The sequence below is a fragment of the Pyrgilauda ruficollis genome, unplaced genomic scaffold, assembly GCF_017590135.1.
Source record: "Pyrgilauda ruficollis isolate IOZ18807 unplaced genomic scaffold, ASM1759013v1 scaffold35, whole genome shotgun sequence".
Taxonomy (NCBI): Eukaryota; Metazoa; Chordata; class Aves; order Passeriformes; family Passeridae; genus Pyrgilauda; species Pyrgilauda ruficollis.
In genome coordinates, this window is record NW_024524934.1 from 7287949 (window position 1) to 7312655 (window position 24707).

The following is a 24707-nucleotide window of genomic DNA, read 5'->3' on the forward strand; positions in this document are numbered from 1 at the left end:
TGAGTCTACACAATGAAGATGTAATCTAGTCCTTATCTGTGCTGCATCAATTATTACTTGGCCTTAAGTTCCTCAAGAACTAAAAAGGGTCATCATCAGTACAATGTTGTCCTCATTTAAAAGCTATTAAAGATAAGCATACATTATGCTGGATTTAGGGAAAAAAGGTAAATTATTTTGTTTAAAGAGAAAAGAAAAAAGAATGGGTGCAAGACTCTTCCTTTCCATGTTTTGTAAGAAAGCTAGTCTTCCACACAGAATGTGACAGCTCCTTGAGAAACTCATTTTACATTGTACTGTGTATGAGGTTACCTCAGCTTGTGAGAGCTGTTCTTTCAGTTTTTCAACTTCTTCACGTAATTCTCTGATGACCCTAGCATTTGGATCTTCATTCACCACAGCATGATTAACTATCCTTTTGGCTCTGTCTGCATATCTCAGAGTTGAGAGTGTTTCTTCATAGTTGTCGGCTGCTGGACTAATTGTGGCTATCATGGCAGTTTGGCTGTTTCCTCCCAAGTTGTCCTGTAGTGCAGCCACAGAAAGTTCAAGAGTTAAAAATTGTTCTGAGACTGTACAGTGTCTTCACAAAGAGACTTAAAATACTTAATAAAGGCACTAAAAGTACTGTTTAGGCATTGAAATGTACTCTGGATATAAACTAATCTGCGTGTTTCATAAACATTTCTATCCAACTGTACCACCTTTGATTCCATTACAACTGAAAATAGTCAAGTAGGATTTGGCATTGAATTAACACAAAATACACTTAGCTGTCCATATAACTTGGAATAACATAGCTATGAGAGCTCCTTCACTCATTTCTTTAAAAAAAGATGAGAAGTTCATGTACACAGAAGCATACTACAATAATCCTACAAATGAGTAAGCTGACATCTTGTGAACATGGTGAACAGAGAATATAAATTACCTTGAGAAGCCAAGTGAGTACAGAGTCTCTGTAAGGCACAAACTTGTTTTTTCCCTTCCCTGCTGCCTGGTCAGCAAGTGATGATATAACCAAGCCCAGTGTTGAAAGTGATCTATAAATGCAAAACAGCAAAAGAGCTTTAACACATATTCCAAATGGAGATTTAATAAAACACAGAAAATAGGGATTGCTGTGCAGAACTTCACATCCAATTTTAAAAATATCACAGAATAGTTTATGTTGGAAATGACCACAAGAGATCAGCTAGCCTATTGCCTTGCTCCAAACAAGGCAGTGTATTTCTTTAAAGTTATATATTTGGAGGAAAAAACCTGGTATCAACAGTGTTTCATCACAGGTGGTACTAAGATCATATTTCAGAAAGACTGAGACTACGCTGAAATATTTAGAATAGTTTGAAAAGTCTAAAATAGACTGCTTCAGTATATGAAAAATCCCTGCCCTTGATTAGACATCTACCTTTTCTCAGAGGATAAAAATCTTTCTGATTTGGATGCAGTCTCATGACAGTGTTACAAGTCAGCATTGGCAGCACAGCAAGAAACCCCTGTGCTGGGAGCAGTGCTTAAGAATGTTGACTCAAATGCCAACTAAAATGAAACAATTCTCCAGCCATAAGAAGGCATCCTCAGAAGAAATCCAGCTCTGGCCCAGGAGTACTCATCTGCCTGGTGGGGCAGTGACCAGCCACAGAAGGCTGCTGATCAGAAAAGGCAGATTAGGAGGTCTCTTGACAAATGGGTTGGGTAATAATTGAGGTAGAGCTCAGCAGCTTCTTCTGGGGGGGTACAGACCAAATGATCTCCCACTTACAAAGGTGCTGCACAAGTGTGAAAGAGAAAAGCCCCCAGATTGCTTAGCAGACAGCTGAATCCCAAACAACACTCTAGAAACGTGAAGAAAATAGCCAACTCATGCATTTTGGTACATGTACAGCTTCTACCAACTGGGGTAACTGTGTCAGCAATCCATCCAAAGCATATGCGCGCTATATTATGCAATTCTTATACAACCCTGTGTAAATTTTAAGTGACATCAGGGCTTTTGGGGTGAGTATGTTTAAGATAACGAGCTTGTTGAGGAGCCTGAGAACATTAAACAGATGCCTAAAGGATTTTAAAGGAGACATCGCTGAAGCCCAAGAGAATTCTGGGTCTGTCACACTCCTGCTCAAATATCCAGCTACTCTCTGTAAGTACCAAGGAAAAAGCTTCAGCAGCACTGCAATTAGATAGTCAAATAAATCTTTAATTGTACTGTTCCACTCCACCCTCTTATGTTTTCTTTTCAAAGAAGTAACACTACTTTGGTTTATAGGCAGCATTTGCACATTTATAACAGAGCCTCAGTGCTGCTTGAAACCACCACTGGCTCAGAAATAGCATTTAGAAAATTACAAAAATTTTGCAGAAGAGTGTTTTAAGGAAGATATTCAAGGGTAAGTTAACAAGAACCATTACATGTGCCACAAAAGGTATCCCATATTGCATATAAAGACAGCATAGACCTGGGAGCAAAATTAAAAGAAATTTAAGGATAGGCTAGGTAGGTAATCTGAACTCCCAAAAGAGCACTTTATTTTGTAAATTTGCCTGTAGGATGACTTTATGATTCACCTCTGAAAAATTCATAGCAAAACCAGAAAGTTTAGTTTAATTTTGTGGCCTAAAGAAAAGCCTAATAACCTCTGAATGTTTGTGAGAGGAGGACAGAAAAAATGAGAACTAATTCTTGCTTCCAGCCTCTGATCTCCACAGAAAGAGATGACAGCATGCTAAACATGCAAGAGCAAACAGTAGGATGCTCCATGCTGCTCTATAGCAACCTCTCCAGCACAACTGAAAAGTACCACCAGCACACTCCCAATGGAGTCCAAGCAGCATAAAACTAAAAAACTACCCTAGACTACTTTCTTCTGATTCCTCTTTCTTTCTTTAAATGAGGAGAAATGTGAAAACCAAAGCCAAACCCTGAAGGAAGGGGAAGAAATGGATAGTCAGAAGGGAAGTAGGAAGAATAGGGATTCAACAAGACCTGTGATTGAAAACTATTTCCCAACTGGGCTGCAACACCAATTTGAGTTATGGGGATTGCATTTTAATGAACAGGAAATTATAAGGTACAGTTTTTTAACATGGGATTTAAAAATGTAATAGTATTACTGCTCCTTACAAATAGTGATCTTATTTTAAGAGTAACATCTGCAATAAAAGCCAAATTGGAATCATTTATGTAGTTTGCTTGAGATTTCATAATACAAAGCTGTTTAAAGACTTTAAGGGAAGCAGCAAAAGGAATGGCTGCCCAACAAAATAATTACAGAACTCATTAGCTGCTTTGCTTTTTGCTGGATGATGCATCAGAGATCTGTCATTACTCTGATCCTATCTCACGGTACTTATGTAATGAATCAACCAGAAGTCGCAAGCACACAGCACACTGAGTCACTCCAGAAGAAGCAGAGTGGACTTGCTGCAAGCTTACAGGAAAGTGCCATTACTGCACAGTGTCTGCTCTCCTTGTCCCTGTTCCTCAGGCACCAGGCTGTCCTTGCTAGTGGGCAGTGGAAAGCTTGCACACTCACACCACAGGCCTGTGCAAGAAGCATTCAAAAGGAAGTGGCACTTGCCCACCACAGGGAAACAACTCTGTCCTTAAGTGACACCCATTCAAGCTACTTTTATACAATTTAGAACCAAAACCTTCAATGAGCAGAACACACTTTTCTATTAGTTAACTCTGAACAAAACCCTCCCTCAAATCTGCTTGGAGCCAGACCTGTCCCAACCCATTCCTTGCCCCCACCTACATCATCTTTTTGCATTCAAAAGTTAAAATGACAACAGCTATGATTTTACTAATCAGAGGTAAAATTGCAGACTGCTCACAGAACATATTTTTTTTTTGTAGCCACTAATTGACAGATTGCTTATTCTGCTTCCTCCTACTACTGTGTTCTACAGTTCTTTGACTACACCACAAAGAGTTGTTAAGCACCTCCTTTTCTGCACTGGGTATGGGAACTAGCACATCCTGGGGAGGAACAAGCAAATCCAGCTTTTCTATGAGGTATGGCAAATCTCCCAAAAAACTCCTTTACTAAGGTAACTCTGCACCAGCTCTGAGAAAAAAAAAAAAAAAAAAAAAAAAAAGTCATCTCTATTACAACTTGAGGGAGATGTTGACACAAAATGACACAACTCTCAGTTGCTTCAGTAAGTGGGAGAGCAGCCCCTCTCTACAACATGCTGTCCCCAAGACAGGAAATAATGTTTTCAGCAGGAAAAGTTGTGGGACCAAGGGGGCATCTAGCCACAGCTCTAGCCAGTTTTCATCAAAAACAAATGGTACAGACACTGAATAAACAGGCACATTATTTCCTCATTCTTCTTCAAGGCAATAAACCATAAAACTAGCAGCAAGTTTACTTGCCAGCAGCTCCATTTTTTATCTCATTAAACATAACACAATCCACCGATAAATATTACTGGACTTTTTTATAAAAGAAATATAATAAGAAAAGGAGCTGACATAGTAAGGTGTATGGTTTAGATGTACTCTATCACTCCAGAAAAAAATATTACCTTTCCCTAATGAGTAAGCTGCATTGCAACCTAAAGAAGATTGCACACAATGTCCTCCAAAGAACTAGTTTGACTAAACATGTAATCTATTTTTAGGCTTAAAAAAGCCAGACTTCATTAAAGCTCCAACAGCAAAACTCTAACAGAAGACACCAAGCACTAAGAATTCTCTTTTGCCTATCAGTTCCAAAAGAGATTTCAAATAGAGAATGTTAAATAAATGGACTAAGTATTACGAATTTATAGCCTATAAGGATTTAATTGAATGGAAAATGTAGAGTTGCCTAGTTTTCTTTTAAAAATACCTTTTACAGAAGTGTTTGGTGCTTTTATGTGAAGTTCTGTACTGTCAGAGGTTCAGCATAGGCAAAACAACCCTCTCCTATTGCATTGATACCATACAAGTTTAACAATGAATAAAGATCCTAAAAGAAAAAAAAATTGAAGTCTTTCTGTATCCATAGTTATATTTGCAATTTGTTAATTGCTGTTGGGAGAGGTGGCATTTGAATTCGTTCCCAAAAATGAGAAAGAAACATTTAATTTCACCTTTGTTTATGCAAAATACAAATACAGTTTCTAGTAAAACTGATGTGAATTTAACAAGGAACCTGTGGGGTAAGGTTACAGTATCTGCCATTAGGCAAAGACAGCCACATCATTTTGTTTCATAAGAACTATGCCAATGTGGCTACCAATATGATGCATTAGATACAAAGTAGATTAGAAACTAAGCTAGAAAGAGGAAAAAATGCTCAAATTAACAAGAGGTAAATTTGAATCATCGTAAGTATGTGCACTGCTCATACACACATTGTGCTGTCATTGTTGACACAAAATACAAAACATTTTGTAACATTTTGAAATAAATTGAAAAACAGTAGCTTTTAATGTAACAGTTGCACTCTTTAAAAAAATTAGTATATTTAAGACAGCAGTAACAGTATGCTACATTCTTGCTTTTGGACAATAACACAGTAACTATGGCTAAAAAAAGTGCTTTGAAACTTGTCATTGCTTGAGCACAAATGCCCAAGGCAATGCTAAACCAACACAGCTTCATTCTGATCCGATTTTCTCAAACTGTGCATTATACCCTTACATATTTTAATTCATGTTGGAACAAAGCCATTCAACACTGCAACTCTGCACTCTTCCTTAAGCAGATGATGAGACAAACACAAGAGCCTGGGGACAGGGTGTATAAATGAATCACAAAAGGTATATGCTTAATTAAAGAGCACTGCTGTCACTTTTTCCAGATAAAATTCATATAGCCTTCATCTGAGGCAAGTATGAATCAGGATCCCTATGCCAATGTCAGGAAACACATGCTGCTCAGCACAGAGCAGCTGAAAGAGCCACATTGAACTGCTTCTGATGAAGCTCATTTGAGCTGACTTGTGACAAGCACACCAAGAGGAGGCCAGGGAACCAACAGTGATTCCTTCAAGATTTGGGCTCGCAGCCTGCGTACGCCGATGTCTTACTTGTTTATGTTGCTGCCTTCCTTCAGGCGCTCTCCTGCAGCTCCCGTTTTGGAAACTCTCTCGCTCCCAGCCAAATCCACCAGGCTGACCTTGCTGACCTTCTCCCCAGAATTCTGCACAGATGGGACATGGGAGAACAACAGCTAAGAAACACTGGCATGAAGCACCAACATGCTTGACACTGGCACCATGAAACACTGTTCTTCATAATCATGTGGGTTAAGGTATCACATTTGAGACATGAGAGATGAAGGAATTGTCAGAAGTCTTACAGAGCTTTGAAAGTCACCCATATATTTTCTAGTGAAGGCCTGAAGCACCAAGGAAGCAGAACCAGCCATGTGGTAATATCAACCACCTTATGGCAGAGTAGGCCATTAAAACACATTAACTCCAGCAACAGTTAAGACCTAAGAAAGTTTCATGGTGTCAACATAATCTTAAAAAGTGATCCAACTGTTTGTTTTATGTGGTGTGCTTCCTCACTCTTCCAAGGTTCTCTCAATCTTGATTACTGGACTCCATGGTATCAAAAGTCAAAACACAGTTAAACAGATGATTAATGTGGAAGAGAAACGAAGAAGAAAAATCCACCTCAACTTCATAAATTAATCAACAGAAATACATACACCAGAACGCAGGTCATAGAGTGTCTGAGTCACTATAATATTGAACACAGCATGAGAGCGGCTGCTTTCTTCATTCATGTTGGTTGCAGCAACTGTTCGTGATTTGTTTCCCTCTGACATCAGTGACTCAATATCCTAGAGCAAGAAGAGTAAAAAGGGATGCTAGGATAAGAGCAAAGTATTGTGCTTGCTAAACAAAATCCCCATCTAGATGGAAGGTGTGTGTGGGTGAGAGGAAGAAAGGAAGGTAGAAGTAATGAGAAAATTCTTCGCACATTTTAAGATGCATTGCTACAGAGGCATATAAATCCACAGAACAATGTTAAATCATATCTCTGTTTTAAGTGCTGCACTTAAAGCCCAGCAACTATAGTCAATCCCCTTTTTCCTTATCTGCTGCTGAAATATGTTGGTGACATCCACATTACAAATCATATTGTTTAATGCCAGGAATCAGGCCAGCACAGATTCACTTACACAAGTGAACACAAGGCATCTCTTTATTGACCTGCACTAATGCTATCTTCACTTAATTGGCTCAAAACATTACCTCACTTCAACCTGTGCCTTCCCACATGTGCAAGACAAAGATGACTATGCAGAGCCTGATATATGTGCTTACTGAGTCTTCCAAAGTCGTTTCAGAAGTCATCAGCCAAAACCTAAGCATGAACAACACGTACTAGAATTTGCACAAAGGGGGTGTGCCTTCAAACTAAGCCATTCACCATATATATGCACAGATGCTGCAGAAAAATTTTAAAAACTCCAAAAGCATAAAAAGCAGGACATAACACTACACAAATAATTAACATCTTTTTAAAAACACTTCCAAATCAGTTTCCTCATAAAAAGAAAAACCTATGCAACTCATAAAACTGCACTGCTTTAATTATTTCCACTGTGCCTACAGTGGTTCACTGTCTTCTACAATACTAATTTATTTGAATATGTTTTAGTAAATCATGTGGGCTTAGATGCTGCTGTGATTTAAGTTATGAATTACCTATATACACACCCATATAAAACAGAATGTAGTATTCACCAACAAAATCAAATTCATGCTGAAAGACTAATATTGTTATTTTAGAATCCTCATATTTCCATTGTCAAGCAAATATTGTGTTCATGGCATTTATTACATGCAGTGAAACTGCAAATTAATGAGATAGCACTACTATATTTGTAACTAACATAACAGCAAGCATGCCAGTGCTTCCACATGAAATAAATATTCCCAAAGAATTAGAGAAGATCCTTGTAAAGGCCAGAGACTATAATCGCTCAAGAACCAAAATATCTGGACAGACATTAGTTTACCTCTTTTGAGACTCCTACTGCTTGTGTACCTAGGTGTTATTTATCAACTTGTCCCTGGTTTAGATTTACCTCAAAGTTTGTAACAGCCAGCTGAGACAGGCCATCAACATATGGACCCAGCACCTTGTGCTCTCGAACCTTGAGGGACTGCCGACTCCTGTGGAATAAAGTACACCTCATGCACAATCCACTAATTAGCATGGATAGCCAAAAATTACCCTAATATGAAATAAATACCTTTTATATACCAGAAGTCAATTTATGTCTTTTTAAATTGTAACAGGAAGAAGAACGTATTCCAGAATTTGTAACTCAATAAAGAGTGAAACCAATCTAACCAGTTTTGATCCATATACATAAATTACTTTTAATGCATCTTCCCACCCCAGTATTTGTGGCTGGAACAAAACCTGAAATGCCTTAATTGGCACAAAGAATGCTGAGCAAAAAAAAAAAAAAGGAGACTAAAAACCCTCCCCCCAGCAATTTGCTAAAGCATTCTTCTCATGTTTTCTACACTATTGACACATACCGAGTGAAGTCTGAAATCTATCTCGTTAACTAACTTGCATACAACACCTTCAGCAATTATGTTCAAGAATTGAAATATAAACCACATATATCACTGCTCAGTTGAATAAGCCTTGTCAAACTACTTCCTGTATACACATCTCCAAGCCAGAGTGCCTAACCACTATTTCTGTGTAGACAAAATAGAAGAAAGAATTCCTAAGTAAATGCTAAGAGATGTCACCTTTCCATGTTCAAAAGAGTTCAATATCTAAACCATAAGGACCAAGCTGTAAATAAGCTTCAAATTTCTCCTAGCTGATGAAAATTCCTACACAAATACTGCCAGTATCAACTGACAAAAATACCCCAGAATTTGCTCATATGTGATCAGCTTTCTGGTGGTAAAGTTCTTCATACAGTATTTGTTTGCATCAGTAGGATAGTATCCTAATGTTTAAACTAATCACACTGGTGATTAATAGAACACACATGAATATTCTCTTCTTTCTCGTGTTTGATATCTAATCCTCTCTAAAGAAGTCATATAAACATACACTCTGCAAAAACCTTCTCAGGGACTTCCAAAACCAATTCCTATTTTTAGAGTTTAGAGAAAAATATAGAAGGCTGTGGGGGAAAGTGAAGCTACTCACCCTTTTGGGTCAAGCAGATCTCTGACTTTCTCATTGTAGATTTCCATATAGGACACTTCAACTTTAAAAGTATGAGATTCATTTTCTTCTACAGAGATTCTCTGAAATAAAGCACAACAGAGCCGTGGGATCAGACCCAGCTGCTCTGCATTGCCCATCATGGAAAAGGATTTTCCTGAACCTAAAAGAAAAAAAAGGAGAAGAAAATGCTTTAGAATATAATTTCTTAATTACTCATTCATTCAAGCACTTTTTAATTCTCTTTTTATTGCTCCAGGAGCATGTATCAGAACAACCTGACATGCTGTTCCAGACAGATAGCTTATTCTTTGGACAAGGTAGAGGTAAACAAAAAGAGAAATTAACCTGAAGGTTTCTTTCAGTAGGGACATTACTTGGGACCTCCTAGAATACACTTAAACACTAGAAACTGAATAAATCTCCAGTAGAAGACTACTCACTACTCCTTTCAGGCTTTGAAAGAGGCCCCACCAGGTAGCAACCAGGATCATACTGACAGAGCTGCTTTTAGGAATTCACTTATCACTGCTTGTGCTAGACATATATGAAATATCACGATATTTCAAAATACAATTTTTAAATGTTATCTACCTTAATATTTATGTTTTGTTGTTCTCAGTTTCCATGTGCCCACAGTGTTCTTCCCCTTTAGGGCACTCACCTGTCTGTCCATAGGCAAAAATACAAGCATTATATCCCTGAAAGGCCTTTTCCAGAATTCCTTCTCCAAGGCACTTGAATACCACTTCTTGACCTAGAAAATAATTGGGTTTGTTTATTTTAAATTGTATAACATGCTAAATTGACCGAAAAGAAGAATAAAAAAGGTTCGCACACTTTTTTATGATTAAGAGCACTGATGGAAACATATTCATGTACAACTGAGTGATAAGATCAAAACTGTTGCTACCCATGTTTAAATATATTGCTGATTATCTTGTAAAGCGAGCAGTTTTTCAAAAGTTGTCACAGAAGTTGAATGCTTAGAAAATAACACAGATGTCTAAATTTTTTATTATTTCAGTGTAGTTTCTCCAATTAATATGTATTATTTAATCACAGAGTCCTGTAACAAAAAGAGACAAAACAAAAAGAGTCCTGTAACAAAATTTCAATGAAACCCATTGGTGAACCAGGACATCAGGGGCACACAGGAACAAGTAGCTGTTCTCTTGGGAACTTGCCTCAAGTTTCACCATAAGCCATTAGGATTCCCCCTGTAGCAAGGTGATGTTGGAACAAGATAAAAGCATTCCAATGACATTCAGGAAGAAAATGTGTATTAGGAGGCTGTGAGACTTCAACAGAGCCATTTGAGGACACATTCTGCCAAATCCCTAATTTGAAACATCAGCTGCAGAATTTGATAGTTTGAAAATTGTCTCCTTGAGCCAGGCAGATTTTAGATGCACTTCAATCTTTCAGATGTAGAAGATGAAAATAGCCATATTGTTTGCTTGGTTTTTTAATAGGAAAGCCCAAAATTTGTAGATCACAAAGAGGTTTAATGTATTGTCTGCTTTGAGTTCTGATCAGACAATTACACCAGCTGTGTGCACACCCAAAACAAGGAGAGCTGAGCTAAGGACAGTATTTGATCACCTTCAGGTGTATGGTTTTAAACTCAGATTCACTGCCTGGTGACTCTATGAACACCTGTGATCAGCTGCCTCTCTCATTTTGGTAGGGGAGTTTAGCAATTACCAGTTGGGAGAAATTATTTCTTACCATGGATGCAGTAGTGACTTCTGTACTCTCAAAATGGCATAAATCTAACTACATATTAGCATAAATCTTGCTACATAATTGCTTATGAGAACATCTACATCCCATAGCCCAGAGATTTCCTGCAGAACCACATCTGGAATGACTGCAGAATGTTTTAGAGGCATGTAAATAGGACAAGAAAGTACATCACTTTCATTTTCCTTTCATTATAACCAAATTTCTCCTATAAAGAAAAAACTAGTGTAGTGGCACACTATGAAACGGTCTCTGTGTGTCTTTCTACCTGAATTTCTAAAATTCCAAAGTGTCACTGGACTTGCATTAACACAGTTCAGAAATACTGAACATAGGAACTAAAATCAGAGGAAAATCCACTGTATCCTGAAGTGACTCCATTTCCTTCACCATACACATTCAGTGCTAGTTGACCCCTTCAAGCAGGGGTCATTTGGTCATTTTATAACTGAGAGAGCGCTGTTCAACAACCTGGAAACAGGGAGTGCTCAACTACCGGTGAATGAAATATATCAGCAGAAGACTTTAATAAGAATGTAGAATAAACAAAAATTTGCATTCTAACCATCTCCTGAGGGAGCCACTTATCTTGCTGAGCAAGAGCACAAAATCAAGCAAAGACTGAGGCTGAGTATAAATATTAAAAGAAAAATCAAGGGTATATACATTACAGAGTAATGACAGTGAGTGGAAGACAGAACCATTTGTCAGAAGAGGAAAAAACTTTTATCACCCACTTCTGACAAGCACTAAACCAGTAATCTCCTCCATGTTTCCTAATGAAAAAAAAAGCAAATACCTAAGTGTTTGAAAACTGAGCATGGCCATAATGACCATAGGATGACCTAGAGATTCCTTTACTGATAAATACCAGGGAAAGAATCCACTTCAAATCTCACTGGCAAAGCTGGGCTTATTTTTCAGGAGATACTTAATTTTCAAACTGTCATCACAAACAGAAAGTCAATGAGACACTGATATATAACTCTAAAATGTTATTTTTATTACATATTTGAAGAGCTCAGCAATACCAACACAGACAAATGGGTCATTTAAAAGTGTTGCTTATAGTAACCAGTCAAATGATCATGGGATAAAATAAGACTTGGTTTTAAGTACACTCACAGAAAAGAGCATAAAATGCTGAACTTCAAATATGGATATTCTATTAACTTGCAAATGCAGGGCACTGAGAGTAGCAGTATATCATCCATGATATTTTGCTGTTTTTCATTAAGAAACCACACTGCTTCCCCCTTGAATTTTATTAGTGAGGTCTGCAAACTGTTTACAAACTCTGTATCATACAAAATTATGTCCATATGCATTTACAGTCAAAAGAAATAATATAGATCCAGTGTCAATACTGCTGCATTTCTGTTTAGCTAAATAAATCTATACTGCCTGCAATCATATTTTTTCTTATTTACATGACTTTTCTTCCACAGATGCCTAGCATTTAAAGAGGTAAGCAGGGGTTTTAACTTATGACCTAATTTTCAGCAAATGGGAGAAATTTAAAAAAAAAAAAAAAAAAAAGATTACCTAACAGGAGGATTTCTTACACTAACCTTTACAGTCTTTAAGAAGAGACTTCTCAATCTTCCAGCTGGCTAAGACAATTTAGCATCTTAGAAGCAACTAAAGGCCAGAGACATCCATCCCCTCTCCCAGCTTCTGCTCAGAGCAGGGGCAAGCTCGGGACAGCAAGCCCAAGGCTGCCGGGGAGCCCAGGGTAAGCAAATGAGCTGCCAGCTCTCACACACCAGGAACTCCCCTCTGCCCACCCTTTTGAGGAATGGGAAGCAAAGTCTAGTGAATTTTTCTTGCAGACCAGGAACAGCTTCAATGTTAAGTCAAAATTACAAAAGACAAGACAGCTGTGTCTGCTTAAAATCCTCAGGTCACTGTCTCTCGTGAGGGTAGAAGGGTAGAGTTCTTTAAGCCAATTGCCTGGTTTGCTTCCTTTTAAAAAGGAAAGTGCTGCAGTCAGCATACATATTTCCTATAAAATTACATTTTAGCTCCAAGTCAGGTGTATGGCCTTTCAGGAGCCTGTAGAAACACAGAGCTGAGACTTCAGGCCAAACATGATGGAGGTTAGGGAGTTTATGAAAAATCCACAGGCAAGTCAATACCGTGTGGGATCCTAGGAATGGACCTGCCTAAGTGCTGCCGTAGTTATTTAAGCCATCTCTTGAATCCTTCCCAAACGGAAGGGTTTCTTTTCTTCCTTTTAAAAATCCACTTCATTACAGGCTTCAATAGGCTCTTACTGTTGTCCAGGCTTGTAAAAAGAATCCTTTGTTCTCATCTCTGAGAATTTCTCAATATCCTCCTCTTCACCGAAATGCCGAGCAGTTATTTGTCTCTGTGAGCTTTCAAGGCAAGCAGGTGTGTCCTCTATCCACGAACTGACTCCTGACCCATTCAAGTCATGAACAAATGGCAATGAGCTATTTTGCTCACTCTCAAAACACCTCTACTGCAGCCTATAGACAAAGCTCATCCCTCTTCCAGATCAAGACAAACTCATTCTCTCCTACAACCAAATTCCCCCCCCTCCTCAAAAACTACTTCATTGACTTATTTTTCACTCCTTCCCAATGAGAGATCCATATTTTCACCAAACACCTAACTATGTCTTTCAAAAAATAAAAAATCAGAAAAAAGGTGCAGGAGCTAGCATGTGATGATCAGCACAAACCATTCCTTGCTTGGAGTGACAAAGAGACAAACTGCTCAGAAGTACACAGCATCAACGTTCAGTATAAAAACCAAACAAACAAAGACAAATGAAAAGCCCCCCACACTGAAAGAGTATAGGTTTATAGGTTTAGATGAGCTATATGGAAAAACTTCTTTACTGTAAGGGTGACGAGGTACTGCCACAGGTGACCCAGAGAAACTGTGGAGGCCCCATCCCTGAAAGTGTTCCAGGACAGGTTGGATGGGGCTCTCTTTAACTCAATATATCAAGTTGCTAAAGGGTCAGAGATCAGAGCACCAGTTCCAAAACTTGTAAAGAGTTTACTTCTCTTCTGTACTCCAGACTCCCTGCTGTCTTTATGAGAGCCAGTCCTGCAAGGACAGCTGCAAAGATACCCTCTACAAGCTTCTCGTCACCTGAAGGTTACCTTCACTATTTCTGTTGGTGATATCACCAGATCATTTAGAATTTAAGACTGCAGTTTCCATTTCAACAGGAAAAAAAATTGCTAAAAAAGCAATTCTGCTGCCAGCAGCAACAATACCCATGTTTTCAAGTGCTGGAAAGATAAGGTAGGTACTTCCCAAACATGAGTACAGAAAGAAAATTAGTATGAAAAAAATAAGCCTTATGTTCAGTCAAATAAGTTGAAGATCTCTCATAAAAGAAAGATGACTTGTACCATTTTAGGGTCAGCCCTACACCCCCAAAGCCTGGGAATCGTTTTCAATTGCTCATGCAATTAAGTTTATCCAAACAGGAATCTCGCTCTTGAGTGAGCAATATTAGTAAGCGCTGATTGTAGCATAGATTGATCAATAAAGTAAAATATATAACAAAAAATCTATGCTAAGTGAGAAATAATGTCAGCCTGATCGTGTGCAATAGTTTTAAAGATCCTGTAACAAATGTGCATTTCCAGGAGTGAACAAACATTGGGTTTGTGGGCATTAAAAAAATAACAGCAAGGAAGAGTTATTCACGTATGTTGTCTGTGGTGCACACCATTCTGTGTGTTCTCATGACCAACCTGTCAATCAGCTAAATCTTTAATACAGGATGATATCCACAACTATATATCCATTCAACATAATGCAAGATGAGCACATTCGGTTTTGCACAGAGAGCAATGACTGACAGGGTAGCCTAGTACTTGTTAAACCTTTCACTGTATCATCTTCCACTGTATTTCTGTGATACAGGTAAAAGGGTTTTTCAAGGAACTAAAGTGGTCATACCTGCCTTCTCTAAGAATTTCACTTCAGCCTAAAGCTCACACAAAACTTACATTTTCAAGCAGTCTGGACTTAGCTTTCAAGCTTTTCAAGTTTCCTTTTAATTGTGCAACTCATCCCTGCTCCTGGCAATGACATTAAATTTACACATCCACAGAGAGCTACTTTGGGCAGGGAGCATTGAATGCACCTAGCTTCCAGACCAGCATTCCTTCTGTAGTCCAGCATCCAAGAGATACCAGTTTACCTCCAAAAGTCAGGTGGTCAGATGGCTTGTTTGGACTCTAAGATTGCACCAAAGACTGTTACAGCATTAAGAGTCTCCGGATACAAGACAAAATGGTTATTTACAAGGTGCCTAGGACAATGGAGGTTTATTCTATGAGCCAAAGAAGTTATTAGAAATCCCAACCAAATCCGGTTACCTTTTTTCTGTTTTTTTTTTTTTGTTTTTTTTTTTTGTTAATACATATGCACATTGAGGCCAAGCTGTGAAAACAGACTTAAGGAGAGTTAATATTAACAATATATAAAACCTGAAATATTGCCATACAGCATTTGGCTTCTGGACCTAAACCAAGAAATGCTACTGTTGTATAGGATAGCATCAGCTCATGCCCAAGCAGGTGAACAACCCAGTAACTTACACCTGAAACACTTTGGGTTTGGTTTTTAATTACTTCAGTTTCGATACTGTATCAAATTCATTGTGTTCTAGAACATAAGGCCTGGCAGTCATAACATAGCTTCAAGACACACAACAAACACAACAACAACAAAACAGTGGAACCATTGTTTTTTGCATGCAAGTCTTTAAGCTCACATTCTTAGCATATTTCTGAAAAAAAACACCACCAAAGCCTCCCACACAGCCTTTCACCAAGAAAGAAATTTGAACCAAACACCCTGCCACCACTATTGCTTTCCCCCAACAAAACAAGTCAAAAACCCAAAGCCAAAAACCAGTTTTTGGTTTTCTTTTTTTCCCAGGCAGAAATATTGACTGGAATAGGCAAAAAAACCACCTCATAACTTACTAGCCAGTAAGAAAGTGGAAGAGATGCAAGGCACCATTTTCTAGAAACCAGTCCAACAAGAGGTTAATCTATACAGAGATAATAAAACTTCATTTCTTAGATAAGACAACTCCACTTACAGTTTCTGAAACACACTAGAGATCTAGCTTTCACTCAAATGAAAAATAAACAGATCTAGAACCCCACTGAATTCACCTGGAGATGGGTTAAACCAAGCCAGAAACAAGTTCAGCTGGTGAGGAGTGTTTCTCAGGTCTACCCCATCTCTGCTGTGGGTTAGTGCCACGGTGTACCCAACACTGTAGCTCCCACGTGCACACGGGGCCAAGGTATGAGCACACACCATCACTTCCTTCCTCTTAAAGGAAACAGGGGTGTGCAGGCACATAAAGAAGGTGCTGTGGGCTCCAATGGCTCTCCCAGCCTCAGCTACAAATACTGTGCAGTGCACCTGTTCAGTGCAAACACAGCTCTCGAAGGCTGAACAAGTGAAAAACTTTTTTTCCTGAAGAAGCCTCTCTTTGCTCAGGCAATTAAGATTTGAGATTTCATACCAGAGCCTACAGTAGTCAGAAATATATTTTTAACATATGTTCATTTATGAGATCACTGATCTTAAACTTTGAGGAAATGAACCCTACCAGCTTTCAAGATTTCTTATGGGCCAAAAAATTTCACAATATGAGTATCTAAACTGAATGCTTGGGGTTTTTTCCTTTCCATGGATCACAGCCTTGAAATCCCAGTATTCAGAGCTTTCTCTACCAAAACAAGTCCTCTTATAAAATATGAATATACTAATAGACAAATCCAGTTATGAGAAAGCTGCTAGGATTACAATCTTAGGTGGATTATCCAGCTTTTGGGAGGAAGGAGTCACAAAGCTGATCACTCAAAACACATTAGGGATCTGAACAGTCAGACTATGAATCACTTGAAAGACCTGAGATAACCATACTGTCTGAGGAGAAGATGCTTTATTCTCCCCCCTCATGCACAGAGGTGCAGAGCACTGAAAACATGCACATTCATCACTAGCATCAGTCAGAAGTAATTGCTGATGAAGAAATGAAACTGTGACAGAAACGACAAAAGCCACTTCCAGGTGATAAAAAAAAAGAAAGTTACAGCTTAAATGTAAAAACATCTCTCCTGAACAGTGTCCCAGGAACCTTAAAACTTGCATTCCCTTCTCAGCTGAGGAGCTAGTACCCAGATGACTCAATCCCTGTAAAAATGATAAGTCTGCCTCTGTGAAGAAGTCACTTGAGCATCACATTGCAAAATGCAAAAAAAACCAAAACCAAACCAACCCTAAACCAACTTCACAAAACAAAAGCCCAAGGTCTCATATGTTCTCAAATTATTTACACTGTCCACTGTATAGAAAATAGTTTACCTGCATATTTTGTGGTGTTTGATTCATCCATGGACCAGAAGCAGTGATCAAAGGCAAACACCTGTAGAAGCACATAAAAAAGACAAATTAGGAACCTTGACTATAAGACTTTTGTTTTAAAGCAGTACATATCCATGACAGTGTAATTGCAGTTGGGCTCTACTACTTCTGCAGATCCTAAATCAGAAATGTAAAAAGGCGTAATTGGCAGAAATACTTTTGTGTAATCATGAGGGAAACAAAGCTCAATACTTCTTTTCTATCTGTACGATACACTATACAGATTACTTCTTACTCTATCCCCTAATACAGATTACAAAACACAGACAAAAACTAATAATTAACTCCACTCCTCTCCAGGCACCAACAGTGACAAATTTCTGTTTCTGTTAACAGTAACAGAACAGCAACACAAGGCTTCAATACACAGAATTAGGTGAGATGACTATTTAGCAGACATCAGCACAATATACACAATTTTTACCTTGGGATGCACTTCTGATACTCAGAAGAGCATTACTACTCACAAGCTTTAAGAAGCAAATAAATAGTACTAGATCATCCACCTAAACAAAGGGGACAGTACTGCATCTCAGTAAAGGAAGCTCAGAAACTACAAACAGAAGATGTAACCCTATTAGAGAAACAAGCTATCAGAGCCTGTTCTAATGAAAAGACTTAATATCATTTCAGCCAAGAGATTCAGCGAGAAACTGAATGAGATTCAATACTGTGCTCAGAGGGCTTGAAAACCTGGAAGAGTATCCTGTAAAACCACTTAACATGCTGGGATTTGATCCAAGTTTATTTTCCTGCAGATTCCAGAACATCATGGCAGACATTTAACTTTTTTTTCCACAGGTTTAGGTTGCTACAAACACACCTTAAACATCAGTGTATTTTCCACATTTTGCCATCATAAACTGACTGTGGATGAGTTAACAATATAGATTTTTTGTTATTGGGGTTTACTGGGGGGAAGCACAAGAGGTGGAGAAAATCTCAAACCACCTTTTTAATAAAACTTTGCCTGGGTCAAGATTGTCTTTGCCTGATCATCCAGCAGGTGATCTCCTTTGTGGGACAAACCATGCATGTCACTGTAGCAAGAGCAAGAGCCACAGGCTCAGTCAGCTGAAATATGCAAATTCCTTAGAGACAAATCCTGAGGTGAGGACAAAGATGGATCATTTTCGTTTGGCTTTTGGGGATGAGGAACATCTTGTAGTCCCAGCTACTCAGAGTTACGACACAATATAAGCTACAGATATGTTGCAATCTAACCCTTCCCAAAACATCTATTGCTGCAAATATTACAGAAGGTAACACCAGGTTAGCACAACAACCTCACCTCTTTCCCTTTCCTCCAGCTTAAAGCAAAACACATCAAATGGCCTGAAAGAAGACTTAAAATACTGGGATAACACAGTCTGTAAGAATGAAGAGTTCTGGAATTCCCTTCTGAAGAAAAAACAAACAAACCCATAATAATCATCCAACAGGGAGGCCTGAGTCACTGCAGCACAAATAGAATCAGACATCATCATGAATCAGGATGATCCCTGATGTGACTGAGTCAAAAATGCCATTTGGCCACTCAGCTGCAAGTAAAATGCAGCAGTTACTCCACCTTGTCTTCAGGCATTGACATAAGTTGGGGGCATTTTAAATTACCTTTTGTGCATTTGATCATCAAATCTAGGCAAAAAACTATGTCATCACAAACCCTTTTCCTAACTTCTACAGTCCAAGAACTACTGTTTCTCTTCTCATATTCAAATTCTATGGAAATTTTCGTCACAGGACTTGCTAACAATATCTGGTCTCTCCAATGATCAAATGGCAAGCAATTAAATTACAAAAAAACCCTAGACCCTACTGTAAGAACTCAAAACTGACCATTCTTCCCTCCTTAAAACTAAGTGTTGTCTGAAGTGGATCACACAGAGCAGTTAAAAAGGTTACTTGGCTATACATGCTTATGTGTAATGACTTAAATGTCAATAAAGCACTACTAAAGGCCAACTTAATCTATTGTCCTAAACATTTTCCCCTTGGTTAACACAGAAAATGACAGGATCATTCAATGACTTCTAATTTAAACACAGGTCTTGCAAAGTGACTCTTAAAACTAAAATATGGGCTTGTAGCCAAGTGTTTCTTCCAGAAAAGCAGATTTTATTGGGATGTTTCTAAAATGGTAAAAATTGGTCAGACTGGTTTTCAAAAGGTCAAAAAATTATTCTGCAATAGGAAGAGAAAAATTCTGCCTTCAGATAAAATAAATGTAAATATAGCATTTTAGTTTGTTTCCATAATAAACATTAAAAAGCTGGGGCATGGATTTGGTCTATTTATAAATCCTGTTCTGAAAAATTGCCAAATCCTTCTAACAGAAATAACAAGATTACTTGAAAAAAAAAAAAGTGTCAGGCAAAAAGGCAGAAACTGCTGGAGCATGCACTATCTGCAAAACATGCAGAGCAGCTGCAGCTAAACTCCCCTCTCCACTAAAACAGGCAGGCAAACACTTAAACATTACTTTGATTAGTGATGACAAAACAGCAACCTTGAACATTCCCAGCAACCATACCTTAAGGATTCACCCAACCAAAACAATTTTATGGACAACTGAGACCTTTGGGAAAACAGATTGCAAACACAGGAATTAACAGAGCAAAAATAAGGCACACAGGAGCAAGACACATGGTCTTCATCAGCAAGGCTCTTCAACATGTACATTAGGAAGGCATTTTATGGGAAATATCTGTAGGACAGTATTCTACCAAAAGAGTAACCCGTGTACAGAAAAGATGATAAAAAAGATAACTAATTTATGTTTTTCTGATGCCCAGTGCAGGAATGGCAGTACAAGCAATCCCAAGCTGAGCATGGAAGCATACTTGGGGTCAAGACATAAAACATATGCCATGAAGAAACAACTAAATATTCTAAATGTTATCTAATGTTCTCCCTTCTTTCTCCTCTCTTCACCGATTATTCTTCCTTAAAATGGAAGTGGTGGGTATTACTCTTCTTTCTGATAGAAGTGTGCAGAACAATTATTTTCTCTTATTAATTTTTTCTCCCCAGAATCCATTTTCCTGGAAAGGGTATTAAGCCACCTGTAAATATGACTATCAAAGCCATGAGAAGTTCTGTTAATGTTCAAGTCTCAGACTCAATAGCCAATATTCAAACTGGGCATTATCAGGCATGAAAAATCCTTTTTAGCAAAAATCTTTACCAACTTGTACCAAAAGTGTATCTACCAAGTATATCAAAACTATTGAAATGTATTTGAACAAAGATATCTGTGAAACAAACAGAACTTTTTACACTTCAAGCACCCTGTATTAATTAGTTTTTAACTACATTTTGGAAGGTGTTTAACAGTATTCTTTGTTTTCATTAAGTGTTCTGTGCTTTGAAACAACTGAGGGAATCAACAAACAAGCCTTTTAAATTTTCTTATTTTCTGCAAGATTCTGTATCTTATACTTCATCCTAGCATCTAAAAGAGAAAGCTAGATAAAAGGAGGCTGCCAGAAACCTGCCACACTAGGGTAGTAGGTTACAAAGCAAAGATGTTGAATGAAGGGATGAACTGGGTACATTCAGCACAATCATATAAAAATGGAAATTTATGAGAAAGAGCTAGCTGGGAAGTGCTGGATCCTAGTACTACTATATCCAGTCATTGTAATGTGCACATTAGCCTAAATAAAGTAAGTTATGTAGGTCATTTCTAGGTTATAGAGAACTATACTTGGAGTGCTAGCAACTCTTAGAAATTGTACAAAATACTTGTTCTGGTAACCACAACATTTAAGAAAAACAAAAGATACAGGGCTTTGATTGCTTCAGCAAACACCTGCAGCAGTTTAAGAGAGCTGATGATTATTTTGCTAAGGAGACAACTAGAAGTTATGGCTCCTTCAACAAGGCAAACTGGGATGCAGGTCCATGCATCCATCACATGTGTCAGTGAAAAATACAGAGTTTTGTCTCAAATTCACCTGTACCTGTGGCTTTAAAACAAAATTGCAGATTTTAATTCAATTTTAAACTAGAGAAGCCACTGTGCCTAGTGCTGCAGTGATGTATCACAGAATCTAAAAAGAGAGCCAAATAGGTGCTCACATTTTAAAAAGCCAAAACATTCTGCACAATGTGTTTTCATTAAGTTTCCTAATCAATGGCTTGCAGAAATAATAATTTTAAGGGTTTATGCATGTAAGTATACTTATAGGAACTATTTACAGGTAATGAGCACCATGTCCAATATTAACTTCCTGCCAGTTTAAGCCAAATTACATAATTAGTTTCAAAAGGAGTTTAATTTCACATTCATTATTCTTATGACTTCTAATCCTCAGTACAGGCCAGGCACAGTCTGGGGCTTCCAGCATTTAGCAATGCATTACCCAGATAGAACATAATCCCTAAGACATTGTCTGTGCAGCTATAAAATGTTTCAAATGTATGACCAATGTTTAATGGCCATTTCTATCTGACCAAGAGATGGCCAATTAATCATATTTTGCTTTCATTGAGCAGCAGTCAGTCTGACAGGTTGGGTGACTTATGGGGCTGGCTGGTTCCTAAAAAGGAAAGGAAGGGAGAACTGAACAAGGGAAGTTTTCATTCACCGGGCAGCTGTTCACAGCCCTCTTACAACTGCTGATGGAGATAAGCAGGACAGGAGATACACAAGGAAATGGCAGACAGAGTCTACACCCTTCAACTTCATGGAAGCAATTAAAGAACTGGGAAAAAAAAATTGGTCACTATGACAAACACAAGACCTGTGGACCTGTGACAGGGCTGAAGAAGTGTGGAGAGAAAATCTGAAGGGATCCTGGGACACAGCTCACAGATCTCAGCTCAGAACAACTGTTTTACCTTTGCCACAAAATTACACTTAAATGGAATGTTTGCAGAAATAGCAAAATATAAAGCAAAATAGCATCCCAATATTCTTATATAAATTTTTCTATCACAGCTTCTGAGCTACCAAGTTGATTTGGGAAAACAATTTATCCATGATAAGAAGTACCCCATTAAAGGTAAAGAGTCTTCCAATATTTACAAAATTTTATTTTAAATTTTTTTTTATTTTAAAATCAACTATGTGCAGTACCCCAAAAACCATATAAATCAAGAATTCTCATACCACATCTTTTCAAACCCAGCAATGCCAGTTCTCCCCAGATGGTACTAACCTTCTTCTGTCTCAATCTGGTAAATATTTCACATAACATCATAAGTTTCAGCACTATAGCTTAAGGATATTAATGACCATCCAACTATACCTACAATAATGTGACATTTACGCACAAGCCTGCAGCTGTTCTGGTTTTGCCAAGGAAACACAAGGCCATGCGTAAGCTTTTACATAATGTCCAGAATAACTTCATCTGCCTATAATGGAACACAAATGATGCACTACAGAAAATGAAGGCTCTTGTAAAAACAATTGTTTTTTGTGGAATTACAGCATCAGAAAGAAGGAGAGTTGTCTTCCTTTAAGAAAAATGTTTAACAATGATCAAACTCTCTTTTATTAAGCATATCAACTGATAGAAGAATTTTATTAAATGTCCCAACAGGTACATATCACTCGTTCTCCTGCCCTTCCCCTGCACTACAAACAACACAGACAATCTTTTCTATGTGAATTCTGGTGCACTTTGGCAACTTTTACTCTAATTCCTAATTCCTGACTATTGTCAAGTGCAAACAAAGATGATTTATTTATTACTAGATGTTTTTTGTTGCCTTTTAAAAATAGTACTTGAACTTTTAAACAGAATTGTTTGCAACGAAAAGTTTTGCACACACTTATTCAATCTTCCAAATGTTTTTACGACTGCATTAAGATTTTGGCTTGTCCTGGTCACAGCTCTAACAAGCCATGTGCCTTGCCTGCATGTCAGTTGGATTAAAACATATTCTTGTGAAATTATGAAACTTTTAACTTGGAAGTTTGAAAAACTTTGATTTTTTAAAATGTTTTCCTTTTTTGAAGCCATCTTGTTCAGATACTACAGCAATATGCCCAATACTTCTGCAGTGCTCAATATTTTCAAGCAGATAGAAATGTAAAAAGAGACAAAATGCCTACCTTTGGTGGTTTTCTAGGGGATTGGCAACAAACCCAGCAGAAGCGATGAGAAGCATGAATACACCATTCACATAAAGAGAAGGGAACAAATAAAAAAAAAGAAACAAAGTCAGTATATGTCATTACTATAATTTCAATTTTTTTTTAAATCCACAGTGTATTTACGAGTAATCAGATCAGAAGATATTCAAATGAGATACTACATATTTTTAACCAATAATTACTTAATTACTAATACTGTCCCACATTAAAAAGAAAGTGCCAGTTTCCTTATAAAAATCTCACAGAGCTGTTTTCCAGAGGCAAGATAAGTATCTGTTTTGTCATAAAAGACAAAACACAGCCCATCTCTGGTGGTAAATAAACCGAGCCTGCAAGCTGGCAGACCGAGGTGCCAGGGTGAAGCCCCACTGAGTTCAGCAGTGCTACACAAGCATGTCCAAGGTAAGAGTCAAGCAAATGTTTCCTGCAGAGATTACAGAAGTGAAGAAAAAGAAACCTGTGCAGGCTGTGCTCTCCTGGGTCACAGAAAGCCCACACAGCACACAAGAAACCGATGCAAAAACACCATCACCATTCACACCCAGCTCCAACAAGTGCTACCAGAAATAACACAGGGATGACAAACCCCCAGTCTAAAGACAACAGCTCAGAGTACTTCAAAATGTCCTGACATGCTTTTGTGCTTTTGCTGGCAGGTATATGGCCACATAATAAATTCAATCACCCTGGGTTTCTCTGCTGGGATTGGTTTCAAGTGAGATGGCTACCCCGTCTCACTGTGCAGCCCTGTGCTCCCTGATGCCAGTGCAAGAGAGGAGGTGAGCACACATGCAGAGTGCTGACTTAGTCCATTCATCAAAACTACAGCCTTAGGCATATGTTTCAATTATCTATGGAAATTAGAAATTTCCACTCGCTCTTCACATCAAGGGAAAAAAAAAGCATGGATGAAGGAAAGAAAAGAAAATGTGGATGAAGAGGAAAAAACACAATGAGAAAGGTCTATAGACAAACAACACAAGCAGAGAATGCAGTACGGTTTACAAGATAAAGACACAGATGAAAAGTATAGCAACAGACACACTACACAAAATTCAAACACATCAAATATATATTTCTGCACTCTCAGTGCAGAAACACCCGGGACCAAGGCATGCATTCATCCACCAGTCTGTACAAACCAACCCCACCAACTCGGGAGGAGGGCAGGGAAGACACAAAGCAGTTTTCTTAGCCACCCACAATACAAGGGCTCAGCAAAAAACTCTGAAGGAACGCAAATCCACAAACA

At 38.1% G+C, this 24707-nt stretch overlaps 1 protein-coding gene across 5 annotated transcripts in view; it reads right to left on the reverse strand.

The window, feature by feature from the left end:
• KIF13A (kinesin family member 13A) overlaps positions 1–24707 on the reverse strand; it is a 103747-nt gene that overhangs the window by 40561 nt on the left and 38479 nt on the right. For all 5 annotated transcript variants that reach the window (XM_041475316.1, XM_041475315.1, XM_041475317.1 and 2 more), the window contains exons 3-11: positions 23414–23426; positions 17287–17347; positions 9824–9916; positions 9142–9322; positions 8045–8132; positions 6656–6790; positions 6027–6139; positions 932–1043; positions 313–525 (exon numbers count right to left, since the gene is read on the reverse strand). In XM_041475316.1, the coding sequence (XP_041331250.1) occupies positions 313–525; positions 932–1043; positions 6027–6139; positions 6656–6790; positions 8045–8132; positions 9142–9322; positions 9824–9916; positions 17287–17347; positions 23414–23426 (1009 nt within the window). The remainder of the gene's footprint in view (positions 1–312; positions 526–931; positions 1044–6026; positions 6140–6655; positions 6791–8044; positions 8133–9141; positions 9323–9823; positions 9917–17286; positions 17348–23413; positions 23427–24707) is intronic.